This window comes from Stegastes partitus, unplaced genomic scaffold (genome assembly GCF_000690725.1).
Source record: "Stegastes partitus isolate 25-593 unplaced genomic scaffold, Stegastes_partitus-1.0.2 Scaffold1102, whole genome shotgun sequence".
Lineage (NCBI taxonomy): Eukaryota > Metazoa > Chordata > Actinopteri > Pomacentridae > Stegastes > Stegastes partitus.
The window spans coordinates 205,069-223,844 of NW_007578833.1; the positions used below are offsets into that span (position 1 = coordinate 205,069).

The 18,776-nt window shown below is 41.9% G+C and overlaps 1 protein-coding gene across 1 annotated transcript; it reads right to left on the reverse strand.

Moving 5' to 3' along the window:
- Nucleotides 1-1,277: 1,277 nt before the first annotated feature.
- On the reverse strand, nucleotides 1,278-14,164 carry kcnj16a (potassium inwardly rectifying channel subfamily J member 16a). Its single transcript, XM_008296139.1, has 2 exons — nucleotides 14,103-14,164; nucleotides 1,278-3,936 (listed from the first exon to the last, which is right to left on the reverse strand). Exon 2 carries the CDS (start codon nucleotides 3,924-3,926, stop codon nucleotides 2,667-2,669), a length of 1,260 nt encoding a protein of 419 aa, XP_008294361.1. The 5' UTR covers nucleotides 3,927-3,936; nucleotides 14,103-14,164; the 3' UTR covers nucleotides 1,278-2,666.
- Nucleotides 14,165-18,776: the final 4,612 nt, after the last annotated feature.

Below are 18,776 nucleotides of genomic sequence, written 5' to 3' on the forward strand. Positions count from 1 at the left end.
TGTGTTGCAGGCAGTCCGTGTCACCGTTGGAGGAGCGGGTCGGTCACTGGAGATGCTGCTGGCCGGTATCAGCTGGAAGTCAGAACCGGGTGACCCTGCAGACGAGCTGTCACCGCCAAGCTGTCAGGATCTGTGTGTGTGCGCTACACAAAACATGAAACCATGTTTATTTTCATCGCCATTTGTTATAAAGTTTTAACTTGTGTCCTGAAATTAAATTGGTATCGTCCCGGATCTATTTTTCTATCGATGGGAAGCTCAAACCCTGTCAGTATGTTAACAGAAATTACAAGACAGCATGTCACCTGATCACCGAAGTGTCCCTCCCTGTTCTTTTTGATCTTTTTTTTTTTTTTATGTCATCACTCGCACATGAGGCAAGTGTGACTTACTTTCGCCATTCTCTTCCTAAGTGGTGTGAGTGTGTGCCACGTACGCAGGTGACAAGACAAACTCAAGACGTGAGCACAGCAGTCACACGTTGCAATTAGCGTCCCTACTTGAACGGACATCTCACGTCGGCCCTGCCACTCGCCAGGCAGACTTGCTTCTGTCTTGTGCCTTTCTGACGGAGCCCTTGCAGCCTTTCCTCTACCTCCATGACCTTTACGACCTCCACGACACCTCAAAATTCTCAGAGGACGTACAATCCCAGAAGTCGTGCGTCCGGTTGTGACCGAAGCTTAACCGTGGTTTGGAGTTTAGCTTCTTTTCGTACTTCCAGGTATCGACCTCGATGCTTTTCTCTTCCTGCAGCTACTGTACAGGACAAGCGACGTGTTCATGGCAGAGTTAACTTCATGCTGTTATGACCTTCATATTTCACCTTTAACCCTTCATTACATCATGTATATTCCACACACAGTTCATCAGCCTCATTTCAGGTGTTGTCATGTAAAGTTGCTTTTTCTTTCATGTCTCTGTACTGCTTCTGTCTTTGTGCTGCTGCAGCATTTATCTTCTAAAAGCTAGATTTGGTGTTGTTTGGTGATTAGTTCAAAGGCAGGAAAAAGACAAACCAGAGGGGAATTTTAAACTCGCAGATCAAACTAAGAGCGTCATTGTCGTGATCTGTTGCCTGAGCGGAGCCTGAGTAACATCACGGGCTGTGGATTGATCTGTTTTGGACAGATGACAGAAAGAAAACGTGTTTTAATGGGATTACACAGCAGCACAAAGCAGCGTCTGCTTGTTTTTGTCCGTCTGGCCGCTCGACATTAAAGATCAGAGCTTCAGACAGGAAACGTGATCGTCGGTGAGAGTGAAGATACAAACCACACATTTAAACGTCAACTTTATTGAAATTCTGGACACTGGTATCGACTTAAAAGCAGTATCGTTATCATATTTTAGAAAAACAGTGGGTCCGTGTGTGCCAACAGACACTCATAATGTAAAAATCAAACACGCTTTCTCACAAATCCGTCATTTCTGTGTGAGACGGTTTGTTAAAAATGTCTGTTTGAAATACTAAACAAGAGATTCCACCACCACAAACATAAAGAAAACCCTCTCCGTGTGTTTCACATAACCTACGATGACTTGACCCATAATACGGGACATTTATTTACTATCAGCACTGACTAGACTTTAAACTTTACATTACAAACGTGACCTCTGGAGTCACAGTCAGGTAACAACAAAGCGTAGTAGATTTAAAACGAGTCCACCACAAGGTCCAGGAGTTCTGGAGTGTATCACATGATGCAGGTTCAGGTGTTTAAATCTCCATTTTTAAGCACTTTGCGCCTCCCTTTTAGAGTGTATTCACATGAACAAGCACACCAAAATATGATTGCCGTTTAAAGATGTCAGAAAAACGTTTTTAGCTTCTCATAGAGTGACACCAAACCCACATCAGTCAACAGTGTTCACTAATCAGGTTCGTGTTGTGTTTGTTGCACCCCACTGCTGGTTTGTGGTCGAGCGTGGACGGACAGACGAGGCTCCTCCAGCGTTTTGGTTTCTCAGCTTCAGGGTCTGACGCTCAACGAACGAAAGACTTTGTCGTGTCCCTGCTTTGGTTCTGCTCTAAAACGATCTTCTCATCAGCAGCATCAGTTCGTCTTCATCGGCAGAGTTGTTGTCATCCTTTACCGAGCTGTCTGGCTGTGGTTTTGGTTATGAAATGAAAAATCCGACACAAGATCAAACTTAAAATGCTGTTATGTTTTGAAACCCACAACTTCAGGAGCTGTAATAGGAATAAATGAGGGTCTCTTCACCTCATGTCATCAACATTTTTAATTACCGCTCGACCATTTCTAATTTTCAGAAATTTTAACAGCATAAAATATGAATATTTATAAAGACCTGAGCCTGAGTGGGACTAACTATTTACTTCAGTATCAACAGAGATATTATTTTTAATATCCATAGTTTATAATAATAAAGAAATTGTTTCAGCAAATTAAAGATGGTGGAGCAGCAGACCCCTGATGATCGGAAATAACCCATCAGTGCTTTTGTCAAGCCTACAAACGTTGAGTATTAAAAACTAAAACAGACATGATTTGGTAACAAATGGCATTAATAAGCTCAAAACTTTCATCACTCTCACAGTAAATGAGATTCATTATTGTCCTCGATGTTTCTCCTTAACAGAGGTCTCTCTGAAGAAATGGCGAGTGTATTTCCGAAAAATCTCAACCCTGATGGCTCTGCTTTTACATTTCTGCCCTCGTGGGGTCATTCGGTAAAGTCAAAGCATCTTGACCGGCTGCTTGACATGTTGAAGCAGTTGGTTCGAGGCGGCCGTCGCTCACAAGTTCAACCATCACTGTTGGAGGTTTCAGAAGGTTTTCCTCGTTTTTTTGCCGCTCTGGGCATGGAGAGGGTCGTCGGGAACATCTGGGTGAAAGTCGGGGCGAATGTCGCGGCGAATGTCGAGGGGATGGCCGCAGCTGCTTCTTGAGTTCATACTCCTCAGCGCTGACCTCAGGAACCAGCACCTTAGCAGTGTGATTGAACAATGTGTAATCCACCCGGTAGTTCCTCCTGGTGACCCGGATCATCTCCTGGAACAGCTGACCCCACAGGATCTCAGCTGGAGTGTACGAGGTTCGGGTCTGATGCAGCATCCCTGTGGTGTCATCGGTGTAGGTGAAAGACACCACCAGCTCGAAGTCGGCTTTCCGCAGATCCACCAGACTCATCTTGTACAGCGGGCTGCTGGGTTCGATCCTGTGGAAGATGGTGGTAGGTGTGACCAGGACCAGGTCCCTCTGCTGGATGACCAGGTCCTCGTAAGTGACGTCGACCTTCCCGGTGGCGTGCATTGTGGAGCGAACCATCTGAGCGTGAGCCGTCCCCTCCACCAGGTGGTTCCTCCGGAAATCCCCGACCCTCCAGGAGAGGCAAAGGTAACCGTCATGAAGGTTGATGACGGCACAGTTGCTGAAGCCCACCGTCTGCGCCCTCTTTCTGGCCGAAGCCATTTTGGCCACAACGATTCCAATGACGAAGGTGTCAATGAAGCAGCTCATGACGTCCTGGATGGTGACGATGATGATGGCGATCATGCAGTTCTCGGACATCCCTCTGAAACCGTAGCCGATGGTGGTTTGAGTTTCGAGTGAGAAGAGGAAAGCAGCGGTGAAGCTGCGCACCTCGTAGACGCAAGGATCGTTGGTGTGATCTCTGACGTCTCCGTTCGCGAGGGCGATGACCCAGAAGAGGATGCCGAAGAAGAGCCAGGACAGGATGTACGACAAGGCAAAGATCAGGAACATCACCCTCCACCTGATCTCCACCAGGGTCGTGAAGATGTCGGTCACAAACAGCAGCCACTCCTCGGGAACGTGGCGGAAGACGACGTTACAGTTGCCTTCTTTACGGACGTAGCGGTATTTCTTCGCTTGAGGTCCATTTTCAGTCTTCACACTGAGGTCATCAGTGGGACTCACGGACGTATACTGTTTATGCATCTTCCAGAGTCTGTAGGGAACATAGGAAAGAATGTTTTACCGAGTGACGTGGTAAATATCCAACGGTTCGCACTTTTAGTCTTTATGTTAAAACAAATGTGTAGAACCTGTCAATGAGTCTTGTCATGGGAAGTTTTTAGATCCTGGCTTTAAAGTGGCTTTAAAGTCCCTCTGGTCATTGATTAATCCCCTTGAAACTCATATCCGCATATCCAAAAAAACAAAAAAAAACAGGAGATGACCAGTTCTGTGTTGGCAAACAGAGAGCATTGTTGGGGGTTTAGCTAGTAAAGACTTAGCAGCGCAAATGAAGGCAGAACAAAATGAGATTCGTACTAATATGTGACCAAATATACAAGTCTGCTTCAAATGTAGGCCTTTTGCTTTTTGCACTTGAGCTAAATACAGGCTCCAATCACTACTTGAGGAAATGGGGTCATTTTCAATCTTAGCTTCTAGAGTTGTCTTTTGGTTTCTATTTTCCTGTGGAACTAACTGTGTGTAATCCCTAATCAGTGTCCCAAATCGTCGCCTTCCTGACATTTGTCTGTTCAGACTGAGCGGTTCTTGTTTTGTTGTCCAACTGACCCGAAACTTTGTCTGAGAGCAGGTCATTAGAGTTAATGCAGGTCATTGCAGTCGGAGCAGACAGTCGACCCTGAAGACCAAACAGCTACTGAAACCTGTCTGACGGGATGTAGAAGCCCACAAACGTGACACAGAAATCCAGATTTTAGTCCTGAATAGAATTCTGCACCTGAAGCACTGATTTTGCCTGTTACTGTTGATACCTTGAAGCAGAATGAAGGTTGCCATTGTGCTTTTGCATTACAGTACATCTGTTGACTACAGCCAGTATGTGAGTTACAGCTCTGCTCTGCTGACTCTACAGCTGATTGAGTGAATGTGTTTCTGTAGTTGTTCACTCTCTGAACCCCACAACTTGTGGGGCCAGTGGGTTTGATAGGCGTCTTGTCTCTTTAAAAATGGCATTTGTTTAGAGCTAGAAACAGTAAAGACATAAAGAATTGGCAGTACTTGAACTCATCATGTGTAACATACCATCCCTCATGAAGATTTATCAACTCTAAGCTCAAATCAAAGTATTTTTAATCAAAACTGCTTCATTCTAAATGTCCCATTTAAACATTTGCACAAAATGTGCCATTTGCACCAGATTCTATAAAAAACAGAAAATTCTGTGCTTCCTGCAAGACCAAGAAGCCAAATGACAGAATAAGAAGAAAATCACACAATAGCATAAATGCAGCATGGCTCAGAGACAGTGAACAGAGGAACCAGTAGTTATACATTCAGCACAGTGAAACATCTGCAGCTGATGTGCAGAGTAAAGGGAAAAGAGAGAAACTGTAAAAATAATGAAATTTCTGGAGCATGTGGAGCCACCATTTATTCCAGGATTGATGAACACTAGTGGACACTTGGGAAACTGTTGACTTATTTATTTATTTATTTTCTAATTTTCATTAAATAAATAAATTCAGCTTTATTTTTTTCCCCCTTTTTTCTGATTTCTTGCATTATAACTAGAATAATAGATTAGAATAGAACTTTATTGATCCCTTTGGTGGAAACCTCAGAGAAATGGTTGACTATGGTGAACTGCACAAAAGACATTTCTTAGTTCTCTGCTGCTGGTCATGGTTGTGCTGGACTTCATATTGCAGTGAAGAAAGAGCCACCAGTGAGTAAAAATGTGGCAGGAGACAAAATAAACATCCAGAAACTGCCTGGAGTTCAGTGGGTTCAAGGAAATTTGTGACTAAACAAGCAGCAGAATTGACACAAATGTTGTTTTTTTGTGAATATATATTAAAACACGGTTAAATTATGTCATGTTGTGATGGTGCACCTTCTGCATGGGTCATTCAGAAAATCTTTGAAGGGCTTTTCCTGTTACTCCGACGCAGAAAAACAGCCATTTACCTAAACCAGCTGTGCCCAGTTTCCAACCTTCTTTCCAGCTGCTGTTGTTGGAGGAAACAATTAAAGAGTGGAGTCTTCCATGTTTGAAAAACTGGAAACCTCCACCCTCCCACGCACCCTCCTGTAACATCTAATATAAATACATAATAAGCAGCATTCTGCTGACAACAAGAACAACTTCTCTGTTCTTTCCGTTGTAAGTTATAATGCCGCTCACATGTTTCCTTTCATATTGTGTGTCCCCGTTTTCATCTGATTGTTCTGGAGGTCTATTTTTAAGATAGCAATCTGGGAATGTTTACCATGTATGATTCTCTTTTTCCTGCCTCCTTTGTACTGTGTCAATACCTTTAATCATAATGGGGCAGTTGCCTGGAGATACAAAACCCAACGCAACAGTCCTCGTCGGGGCTGTTGGGTTTCTTTCCTTGTACAATAAATCACTGATGCTTAAGCTGATGCATTTACTGCATCTTCAGATTCCTTTCAGACAGGAGCTGGAGTTGAATGAACACATTAGACCTATTTTTTTCTCTGTTTTTTCAGTATGAGTTGAGTAAAAACAGCAGCAACAGTGCAGGTATGCTTGAATTCTGTTTTAAATTTCAGTTTTGGGACATCCCAACATACAGTAGGATGAGTTTTGCCCCAGTAACATTAAACTCTCTCTAAATACTATGTTAATACGATATATTTTATGATCCAAGGCGTTCTCTTCATGGACTGACATCATTTATAGACCTCAGAGGAAGAACTTATGATTTCTGAATCTTTACTCAAGCAGCACAATAATGTCAGTCTATCTCACTGTCTGCTTAATGGTTTAGCAGCTAATTTTGCACTTACATTCATAGTCCTCAGAGGATAAACCCTACTCCATCCACTTTGGTAATCTCCTGACCTTTCCTTAAGTGGCACCAGTAGGTCAGGTTTTTGAATTATAAACTAAAATACCTCAAAGATCATTGATTCATTGACATTCGTGGTCTTTAGAGGATGATCCATATCCCATCTATTGCAGCAGTATCCTGACCTTTCCTTTAGTGGCACCATCAGAAGATGAACCCTATTCCATCCGGACTTTTCCTCAACAGGCCAAACTTTTCACTCATCAAATCAAATGTCTAGATTTTTGCTTCATGGATTGGCAGCATTCATGTTCCTTAAAGGATGAACCACACTCCAACCACCTTAGTGACTTCCTAACCTTTCCTCTAGTGGTTCCAGAAGGTCAAAGTATCTCACTGCTTGCTGTATGGATTGGCAGCAGAATTTGTACAAACATTCATGGTCCTCAGAGGATGAAGCTTTCACTTTTACTCTGTTGCCCCCATGGATCTGCAATTTAGGTTTTCAATAAAATGTCTTAACTACTGTTGAATTGACTCATGAAATGTATGATAGACATTTAAGGCTGCAAGTTACATTTCCATGTTTGATTAATTTATTGATTTTCTTGATTATTGATTGAAACAAGTTGAGTAAAAACAGCATTATCAGTGCATGCACACACTCGGATTCTGTTTTAAAACTCAGTTTGGGGATATGTTGTGCCACAGAAACATTAAACTGTCTGTAAACACACAATAATGTTTCCATGCAGAAGTTTGCTGTTGTCCAACAGCAATGGCCCGAGACCTTTTTTTCTGGGTGGAGGTCAGAAAACTGTCAGAGAGCCAATAAAGGAAACGCCACGGGACCAAACTGGTCTAAGTCAGCAGGGGAAAAATGAATGTGGAAACTGGAATAGTGTCATGGTGCGATCACGGGCAGAGGAAGGATCAATCACAGCCAAACCACTGAGAGCATCCTCTACGCCCAAAACAAATGGGGTTTGAATCACCGCTATCTGACTGAGTGAACTGGGCTCCAGTCACAGACTCCACTTTCTCCTGGCCACAGCCAGCATCCCCACTGCCAGAGCATGGAGCTCACTCCATGAGGTCATAGAAATAACGTCCTATTAGCTTCCCATAATCCCCTCCTAAGTACCCTGATATGTAAGAAAGCAGAAAAACGCAGCGTCCAACTGGAAAACCAACAGTTACTGCTGCATTCACGCTGTAGGTTATCAGGCTGAGGTCAAACCTGTAGCTGCTGTCGTTCGTACATCGTAAGAGGTGCAGACATGCAGTCATCGGTACATCCTCAGTGGCACCATCCACGTACGCTACAAAGTTATCGTCATTTAAATCATTGCTGCTTTTTCTATACAGTCGTCCAACAGCTTTGGCCAAAGACCTTTTTTTTCTGGTGTTTCTTCGTGGACTTGCATCATTCAAAGATCTCAGAGGACGAACCTTTGTGATTTCCAAATCTTTCCTTCAGCATCACCAGAATGTCAGAATATCTCATTGTCTGCTTTCTGGATTGGCAGAAAGTTTTGTACATACATTCATAGCCCTCGGAGGATAAACCCCAGTCCATCTGCTTTGATAATCTCCTGACTTTTGTTTTGGTGACACCGAAAGGTCAAAATTTTCACTTATCAGCTGAAATATCTCAACAGTTGCTCCATGGTTTGGGAGCGTTTAAGGTCCTCAGAAGATGAACCCTATTGTATCTACTTAGGTGATCCCCTGATGTTTCCTCTAGGGACACCAGGAGTTCAGGGTTTTCAACTATCAAGTGAAATATCTCATCAATTGGATTATTCATTGGCGGCAATACAGATATTCATGGTTTTCAGAGGATGATCCCTGCCCCATCCACCTTAGTCTACTCAGGCAGCACATGCTTTTTATTGGTTGCTTATATTTAAAAACTGCAACTTGCAATCAATTTATTATAGATCATTTGTTTTGGTTGTTTTTAGCCAGACTAGTCAGTCCGGCACTGTGGCCCAAACTGAGATATCTCGACGACGACTGGACAGACTGCAGCCAGGTTTTTCCACACATTTATAGTCCTTAGAGGATAATCCCTACCCCATGTACCTTAGTGATTTCCTGACCCTTCCTCTAGCGCCACCAGCAGGTCAGAATTGTCACTGATCAGTAAAGTAGCTCAATGTATGCTTTATTGATTGGCACAATCAATAGTCCTCAGAGGATGATCCCTACCCCATCTACCTTAACGATTTCATGACCCTTCAACTAGTGCCACCATCAGGTCAAAATGTTCACTCATCAAGTAAAAGAGCTCAAAGTCTGCTTTATGGTTTGACATCAAATTTTGGTATAGATATTCATAGTCCTCAGAGGAAGAACCCTACTTTATTTACCGTGGTAATCACCTCATTTATCCTCAAGTAGCAACAGCAAGTCAACATTTTCTCCTGTTAAGGGGAATCGCTTGACATTTGGTTTATTGATTGGCACAATTCATAGTCCTCAGAGGATGATCCCATGAAATCTAATGAACTAACTGGACATGTTCTTTATGGACACAACACAGAGATGTTTAGTTTACTGTTTAAGGGAAAATATTCACTTTTTAGAGGAATCAGAATTTTGACTTTTGATTCCTGATAAAAATACTTAAACTGTTGCGGCTCTACTTTGATCTCTATGTGATCATTTTGTCTGTTTTTTGTGGTCATTTTGGATATATCGGATTTTTGTCCTCCAATAATTTGAATTTTGTGTCTTTATGGTTGTTTTACATCTTTGCAGTCACATTTTTTTGCTGTTGTACATCAGCGAGCGTTCGTTTTGTGTCCTTGTAGTCAATTTGCACCTATTTTTTGTCTTCCTGTGTATATTTTTGGGCAGTTTTACATTTATTTGTGTTTATTTTGATTGGTTTGAGTCTTTGTGGTTGTTTTTGCAGTTGTTGTGCATCCAGTCGTGGTCCCTAGTGTGTTGTAGCTTGAGTTTGATCTATTTTTGCACAGGATTTTTATCCATTGGTGTTCATTTTGCATCTTGTTTAAGTTGTTTATGTTTCTCTGGTCAGTGTGCGTCTCTCTTTGGTCTTTTTGTGTGTATTTGCAGTCGTTTTGGGTATATTTTGCATCTCTTTTTACCTTGTTCTGTTTCTCTGTGATTGATTTGCTTCTTTGTCTGATCTTTTACGAACAAGGTTTCGCAAAAACACCAGAAAATATTCACATCTGTTCACATTTTTCTTGAAAAAATGCTCAAATTGCTGACTAATAATTAATCGTTGCAGCTCTAGTTAGCGTTTAAGCATTTAGCTCAAAGCAGAGTTGTGTTTAAATGCAACCTTTATAAATGCAGCAGACTAATTACTGCTTAGAAATTGCTCATAAATGCACATAAAATACAGAAACATAAAATATAGATTGAGCTTTTAATTGATATATTTTACCTGGATTGTTTTTAATGTCACTGCTCCATGTGGCAGCTGCTGTCCATACTTAAGTTCTGTTGTGTTCAGAGCTTTGACCTCCTTAGTCTGGATCAACGAGACTTAATAAAGACGAATATTCGGGCCGCACACGCAGACTTCATCGCTCTAACAGTGGGAGAATAAAACCCAAATCCAAATACAGGTAGAGAAGTTAAATTCAGATCCTTGTGTCTTGCTCTTGTTGTCTGTTGATGGAGTAAGTTTTGGCCAAAGCAGCATTTTAATCAGAAAACAGTTGGCACCAGTGGCTCCACTTCACTTCCTGTGTTCTGCTGGAACGTGAGATTCCCGTGTGGTTCTCCAGGAACCGCTGGACGACCATCAGGCTCAGCTGAACATCCCGAGCAGTAAAACGCTCCGCTGATGAAGTAATGTACACTTCAGTGCAGTGCAGGCCTCCTGGATCCCTGTTGACCCACTAGGTCGAGCTGTTTTCTCCACATCCACTCTGCTGCGATGGCGGAGCTCATGACCTGAAACGAGCTGCTCTGTGTACAAAACAAGACATCACTCAGAGCGAGCGCTTGCAACCAAAACACACCCCGACCTTTGGCATGAAGTTTCCACTGCACTCGGAGCTCCGACACTCTATATTTCTGAGGTTTTATTGATGTTTTTCACAGCCACTTTTTCTCACAGCGTCCTTTTGTCTTCTCCAGTCAGACAATAGAAGTCGAGGGATGAACTCTGGAAACAACTTAGGCAATTGGCTTGTTTCCTCCGCCGCTCGGGGCACTTACAACTCCATTACATGCTCACTTACTGCAAATGACAGAGTGCCACCCATCTGTGGTTCACTGGAACAGAACGGTGGACACGAGTGGCTGGTCTCGGCTCGGCCCGGGGCTTTCTGCCACCTCTAATGACCTTCAAAACCTCAACGCCGCACAATGTTTCCGTCTCAGCCAGTCAGTTCGCCGGCCGCGCTCGCATGTCAGCTGAACCGCCTCCGATCACGCTGCTTGTTTCATACTTGATCTGGTGACAACGATCTGTGCCGGAGATATTTCGTAAAAAAAATGTTTTGCCGGTGACACATTTAACCCTCTGAACTCCAAACGGGTTGTTGGCGTTTTTATGCCAGTCACATTTGTACCTACTGTTTGGTCATTGTTCAGTGCAGCTCTGTGGAAAACACACGAGTTTGGCTAGAAGTAGACAGAAATGTCTTCTATGTAGTTTGACAAAAATGTAATTAATCATAAAAATGTTGAAATTTATGGACGTTTTATTGTACAAAACTTTAACAAAAAAAAACTTGGAATCAACTTGTGCAGCATTTTTCTGAGTGTCCACAAGTTTTATGTTTTCTAGAAAAGATGGAGACACCATCCATATTTACACTTTTATTTTGTTTCCTTACTGTCTCCTCTCTGCTCTGTGATACAGCCTGCAATCCTGAATTTCACAGCTGAGTAGCTAATGGCTAAAGCAGATGGTTTTTTTGTTTGTTTTTATGCACAGTCTAATTAAAACTTGTTTTATTTTTGGCAATGTTGTGGAGTGAGATGTGTAGAATGCAGTGGTTCTGATGAGATGTCGTGATTTTAAGCTTGGATTAGGTTAAATTTTCCCATCGCAAGTTTAAATTCTGAAAATTCTTTTCGTTTCTACAGATTCTGACTTTGACAAATGGCGTCATTTTGGAGATTTTGTCAAAAAAAAGCCGATATTGTGCTTTTTACTTTTGTCCCTTTCCTTCAGTGAATCATATCGCTGCTTTTTTATGCATAGTAAGTCATTGCCAAGGGGAGTTATTCTGTCCTACCTAAAAGCGCTGCTCCTGAGCTGCCGAAACGCCTCATTTGAAGTCCAGACGCTCCTTTTACTATTTATCTACGTCACCATGTAACACATTTGCCTGCCTAGCGGCTAGTTTAGCAAACAAAGGCCACATCCACACTGATACACGTTCCCTTTAAAGCTGAGTTTAAAGGTGATCTGTGCAGAAATGATCTTAATGCAAAATACTGCACAGGGAGGAGAGCGCTGGTGGAACGTACGACCAGAGATCTGTTCAAACTGTACAGCAGCTGCTAGCAGAGACGACAGAAGAATCAGGGAGCAGCTGGTGGTGACGGTTTTCATGACCAGTCAGTTTGTGTGACGTCGACACAATGCTAAGTTTTCAAGCTAAAACGGGCCCGTCAATGTTTCCAAAACCTCCGTTTTAGAGTCCGTAAATGTCGCAGAAGTTACATGTTTTGAGATGAAATGTGAATCAAAAAAAAAAAGAGCCGCTGTCTCATTGTTCAACATGAATCCTGTCTGGAGCTGCTTCTGCTGAGCTACATCCCGACACGACGGCACAACGTGAGCTCGCTTTGTCCAATCAGAGCAGACTGGGCCACAAAAATCAAACTATACACCTGCACATGAGCTCAATACGAGCTGTTTAAAGCAGCACTGGCCATAAAGATGGAAACGCTACACGTTTATTAGCGTTCTTCATTTTAATATTTTATATTTGTTGTATCCTAGAGTTTGTTTTTTTTCCTAAAACACAAGCAGGACTTTGGCCGACTCTGATGGTTTTAGACGTGCTGCATAAATACTCTTGATCTGAGTTCATTTGATTGTTCGATTCTCCACCATTCAAGTTCATTTACAGGAAGTCCCCATAGCTACCAGAAAGCTGGGCCTAGAGCTCTGTAGCTTCATACCGGTGTTACTGAGCAGATGTAGAAGGTCGGTGGTGATTTTCACAGTTCTGGCTTTAAGAATCTCTCACTTATGGTTATTAAAATCTAACTTAGTTTAGAGAAGGCGACAAAAAGCACTTTTTTTTTTTTTAACCATGTTTGAACTTCAGGTTGTGTTTCAGCCACACACTGAACACACACAGAAACGTTTCAGTTAAAGTCCTAAACATGCTTCTGAACCTCACAGTTCTTCAGCCGACGGATGTTTTAGACGTTAAATGTAGTTTAAAGGCCGGGAGGCTTCATAATGTGTTTTTACATGATTATGTTTTCGCTCCTCCACACAGTTAATGTTTCATCTAAACTTCCAGCACGTGTCGGCGTTTGTTTTGCATCATCAGAAACAGTTTAACTTTGCTTTTATCGATGTAGGATTTAACCTTTTAATTGCTAAAGCATTTTCACTTCTTTCTCTGTCTCTGATGTCGGAGCCTCGTCACTCATTTAGAAGGAGTCATTTCTTCATATATTGTAAATATTATTGTGTGTAGAGCGGTTTCATGCTGGGTTTTGATTTCCCTTTGTCACTACAACTGTCGGATCTTTCTTCAGGGCCAACGTGACCTTTACAGTCTGACACGATTCACTGTTTAAAAGATCAATAGACGTGTATTTATGAAACACGGTCGCTGCTGTTGTGTCAGCAGTGAAGCCGCCTCTCGCTCACGTCTCCTTCACCTCTTACTCATCACACAAAATGAAGAAACAACCTTCAGATTAGACTTTAAATACATGCAACTTGAAGCAAAACTAACACTTTCTCAAGCCCTGATCCGGTTTCGTGGTGAAACGTGATCTGTCCTTATCGCCTTGACCAAGATCTTGTGTTGTGTTGTGTTTTTTAACCAGGCTTTGTGTTGCTGCTGTTAATACTGTAGCTCAGATTACCGATTGTTCTGCTGACTTGCTGCTGCAGATTTTCTTTTCCTCCTCCTGAGAGCGTCAAACTGTTTGTAAAGCTTTACATTTACATATGCATTTGGTTCAGCAACCAAAAAGGTTTAAATTCTTTTATTTTACTGCTTTTTAAACCCTTAACTAACATTTTCCAGAGCTTTGATCCTGTTTAGTGTGAATACAGGAGCTCTCCTGTGTATTCAGACTTCATATCTTTTCTCAGGTCGTTCCCAGATTTGACCCTAAACTCTGACACTGCACCTCCTGACTTGTGAAAGTGTCATAAAAAGAGCAGATTTCTCACATGAGCTCTTACCTTGTTTGTGTCCAGGTGAGGCGGCTGCAGGTCCGGACTCAGTGTTCACCTCAGAGACTCTGATCGGTCACCTGCTGGAATGAACCAGCCAACTCCTCTCTGCAACAACTAAAGATTAACACCTCCTTCAGCATCACATGGTGTCGCACAGCCAGGTGAGCGTCTGTATGTCTGAATGGGAAATATTTATGAATGCATTTGTGCTTCATATTTACATAAATGTTGATAAATGATGCGTCTGACGTTGAAATAAGACTTACAGCCTCATAACCGACCTACAACATTTTAAAAACATTAAAATCCAAATATTGGCTCAGTGAAAGTTCTGCTTCTGTGGTTGTACTTTGTAGGGTTAAAGCAAAAGGTCTCACGATTCCTAAACTGTAAAGCATCTCCAGCAAAGCAACAGCAGCTTCTGACTTTGTAATAAGAGTGTTTGCATAGAAAATAGCCACTTCACACATTTTTTATGTTCTAAGTGTCCAGTGAGCAAAATACTTGCAAGTTTTCTGTGTTTTTAAATAAGAAATGTGATGTGAAGGGGTCACATTTATCAGCTTGAGTTGTTGTTGGGATGTAAATGAAATGAAATGAAATGAAAAATACTTTATTCATCCCAGAAGGGAAATTCAATAAATGAGCGTCTGTACGTTGATGGGACTGATCAGCTAAAGCAGGTGTTACCAAACTCCTGATGACACCGTCAGAGGCTGAACATGGAGCTGAATATGTGCATGTATGCATTAACGCAACACTTTTGTTTTTGCTCCCACATTTCATGAGCTGAACTCAAAGATCTAAGACTTCTTCTGTGTACACAAAAGACCTGTTTCTCTCAAATGTGTCTAAATCTGCGTTAGTGAGCACTTCTCCTTTGCTGAGATAATCCATCCACCTCACAGGTGTGCCTTAGGCTGACCACTGTAAAGTGTGAAGGTTCATCACACAGCACAACGCCACAGATGTGGCAGGTTTTGATGGTGTGTTAACTGGCATGCTGACTGCAGGAATGTCCACCAGAGCTGCTGCCCGTGAATTGAATGTTCATTTGTCGACCATAAGCCGTCTCCAAAGGCGTTTCAGAGACACAGTCGCAGTAGCAGTACATCCAACCAGCCTCACAACTGCAGACCACATGTAACCACAGCAGCCCAGGACCTCCACATCCAGCATCTCCACCTCCAAGATGGTCTGAGACCAGCCACCCGGACAGCTGTTGCAACACTCGGTTCTCCGGCTTCCTCCCACAGTCCAGAAACATGTTGAGGTTAATTGGTGATTCTAAATAGTCCATAGGTGTGAATGTGAGTGTGCTTGGTTGTCTGTCTCTAAGTGTAGCCCTGTGATAGACTGGTTACCTGTCCAGGTGAACCTGCCTTCACCCTGAGTCAGCTGGGATAGACTCCAGCCCCCCATGACCCTAGTGAGGATTAAGCGGTGTATAGATAATGGATGGATGTGTATGTATATGAGTGTATGTGTAATATTAATTCTTTGTTTACTTGGTACTTGTCTGTACATATTTGAAATAAATATAATAATCAATCAGTCAGATTCCTTCATTTTACAGAACAGGAAAAACATTTAGAATTTCTGAGCAATTTTTGACCCAAGTCCCAAAATTACAGTTAAAAAAAAACATTTCTTTCTTTCTTTCTCTTTCTTTCTTTCTTTCTTTCTTTCTTTCTTTCTTTCTTTCTTTCTTTCTTTCTTTTTACAATGTCGAGACCCAACCCAAAGTAGCTAATGTTCTGATCCGTGGAGATGGCGGCGCTTTTTGTTCAGTTTTTGCAGGTTGCATCTGTGTTTTAGTCACGTGTCTGTGTCAATAACAGAATGTTAAGTTAACTAGACTTTAGAAAGATGCTACAGCGTTAGCCACAGGCTAAGAGACACGGCTAACCTCTGAGTAGCCGAAGCTCTGCACTGTCCAGCCAGTGGATCATTCCAGCATGTTCAGTGTGACACAGGAAGTAGCACAGAGAGAGAGAGAGCCGCCTGCATCAGAGCCAACAATGGGCATTTAATTATTTTAATTTTATAATATATCTATTTTATAATCTGTCAGTCCCTAGTTTGGCGTCGGTCAGAAATGTTTCAGGGACACAGTTTTATCAATCTAAGATGATTGAGTGAACATTTGCACAGACTTGAACAGGACGTTGGTTACTAACATGTTAACTTTGTGTAGTTTGGAGCTTAACAAGTGGCCAATCTGGTGATCAACTCATTCCAGCTTCTGAATTGTAAAGATTTTTTATGATTTTGTTTGATTTATGTGGTATTAAACTGCATATCTTTGTGTTTTTCACTGTTGGTTGGACAAAACAAACCGCATGATGACATCAGCTTGGCTTCACGATCATTTAATCAGGAAAATGACCAACAGATCAATCACCACAGAAAATAGTTTTAGTTTATTCCAGCCACATTATATCTTTTTTTTTTTTACACAAGGTTTTAGTGTTTCAATTTGAAAAAAAAAATCAAAACGAAACAGAGTATTCTGAAAACTTTAGAAGAGACAGTGTCAGTTGCTCCAACAACATCCTCGTCTTTGCACAACTACAGATGAAAAGAAAATGAAATATTTTGCTGTCAATAAAAATTTGATCTCCTCTGCACACCTTGATCTCACCCACATGTGTTCATAACAGCACATTACAAATTGGTGAACAGTGTCGCTGCTTTGTGCCTCTGTTTTGATAATAAATCCCTCATTCCCAGCCTGAAACTCCTTAGAGAGCTCACCTCACAGATCTCCCGTAACAAACAAACTCTCCTCTTTTGTCTGCAGCAGAACTCAGGTTTCCAACATGGCATGTATTGACTGTCAGCCTGTGTGAGGTTGTGCAGAAAAGGCTGGTGGCTCTTACATATTGTGATAACACAACTGTCTTTCTTATGTACCTACAAACAATCTGGGCCGATGGAAACGAGACACCGCCGTCAGGTCAGCGTCACGTTTCCATCCGGGCGGTGTTGATGTGTGTGAACGGTGTGCAGAAGATGCAGGAAAGCTGAGCAGAGTTATGTAAGAGAGTTGTGTGTCTGTAAATACAACATACCTGTCGTCAGAGTGGACACGCCTTCTCTGCAGATCCTGACTGTCAGGAAAAAGCTGCACACATTCGCACAAGTGACCGATGAGTCGACTAAATAACCGCTGTAATATTTTGGACCAAAGTGTTTGTGGAAAGCCAGCACAGCCGCACAGAGAGGAGTGCTGCTGCTGAGGCTCAAAACACAGAATAACTGTTTATAGAGCCTTAAACTGCTTATGTGAAGTCTTAAATCAAGCCTTTATCTGGTGAGGGAGGTTTTAAAGACCAACGCTGTTATCTAAATCATAAGGTTTTATCTGGTACACCAGATTTCATTAGTCTCAGCAGTATTTCATCCAACTATAACTGCATGTGTCTGGGCTCTGTGTTTCTCTTTATTATTGTAAATACTCAGGCTGTATTCAACCAAAGAAAACCTTGGTGGACTGAAATCGAAGCTCTGCATGTTAACTCTACATGAACTAAGTGTTCCAAAGTGCACTGAGTTCGCTCTAGCAGCAGCCTTCTCAGCCTGAATGAAGTCTAAATCCTCATAAAAATCAGTATTTGCAGCGTGTTGAACCATTTTAACTTGGATGCTCCTGCTGTTAAGATGATTATTACACTGAACACACTGAAATATGCTCGTTCTGATGTGTTAGACTGACTTTATGATGACTTTATTCAGGGAAATTCAGTTGTTACGGCAGCAGTATTCAACAAAGGGGGGAAACAAGATAAAAATATAGAAAATATAATATAGAAGAAAGTCAACAAAATTCACTAGAATATGTCAGATAGACTCTGTTGACACTGGATTCAAATTTTGAACAAATTTCTGAACCGATAATCGTCAGCCTTATCAATCAGTTAACAGAATTCCTGATCACATGACATAAGCCACTCCAGTGGTGTCGATTTTGAGCTACCGGGCCACAGTGATGCTGTCGTAGCCAACTTCAGCTCGCCTCCAGAACGAGAGCTGTGGCCGGTGAGCATTAAGGGAAAACTTGTCATGGTGGCCCTTTACTAGTTACACTCCCACAATGCTCACTTCAGCAGCCATTTGAATACATAAAGTTATCCTGGTAAAACTTTAGCTGGTCTTCAGTTAATAAGCTTTGGCTGGAAACAGAGAGAACAGAGGTCTTTGTCATGGAGCCCCTTTACTAGCGAAACCCCCACAATGCTTTCTTCATGCCACTAGGAGTGATGGTTTCCTGGAGTTTCTACTGTATTAAACACAAATGAATAATGTTTTTCCACTGTATTAAATAGTAATGAGTGGGCAACCAGGCACTATATCTAACGTACAATACGTTTCCTGACATCCATGTCATTCATCTTCCTACCATATCAGTCAATATAGTTAAATCGGTTAAATCATCAGCAGCAATTAATTGGTTAACTCCTAATCGCTTGTTATCTTCAACAATGTCAAGCATTAAACACAAATGTTGGCTTAACTTCGAACACAAACAAGTTAGCCAAAAGTCTTCTGATGAATCTGGAATGTTGGTTGTTGACTTGTGATGAGTTTACACACAACTGTTTCAGTGTTAGCAAGTTGCGACCATAGACTGTATAAAAGATGGACGTAGCAACCGGCCCTGAAAAATGAAGCCAACCC

Excerpts from the sequence above, each read along its gene's own strand:
- kcnj16a (XM_008296139.1), bottom strand. The coding sequence starts at position 3,926 with ATGCATAAACAGTATACGTCCGTGAGTCCCACTGATGACCTCAGTGTG.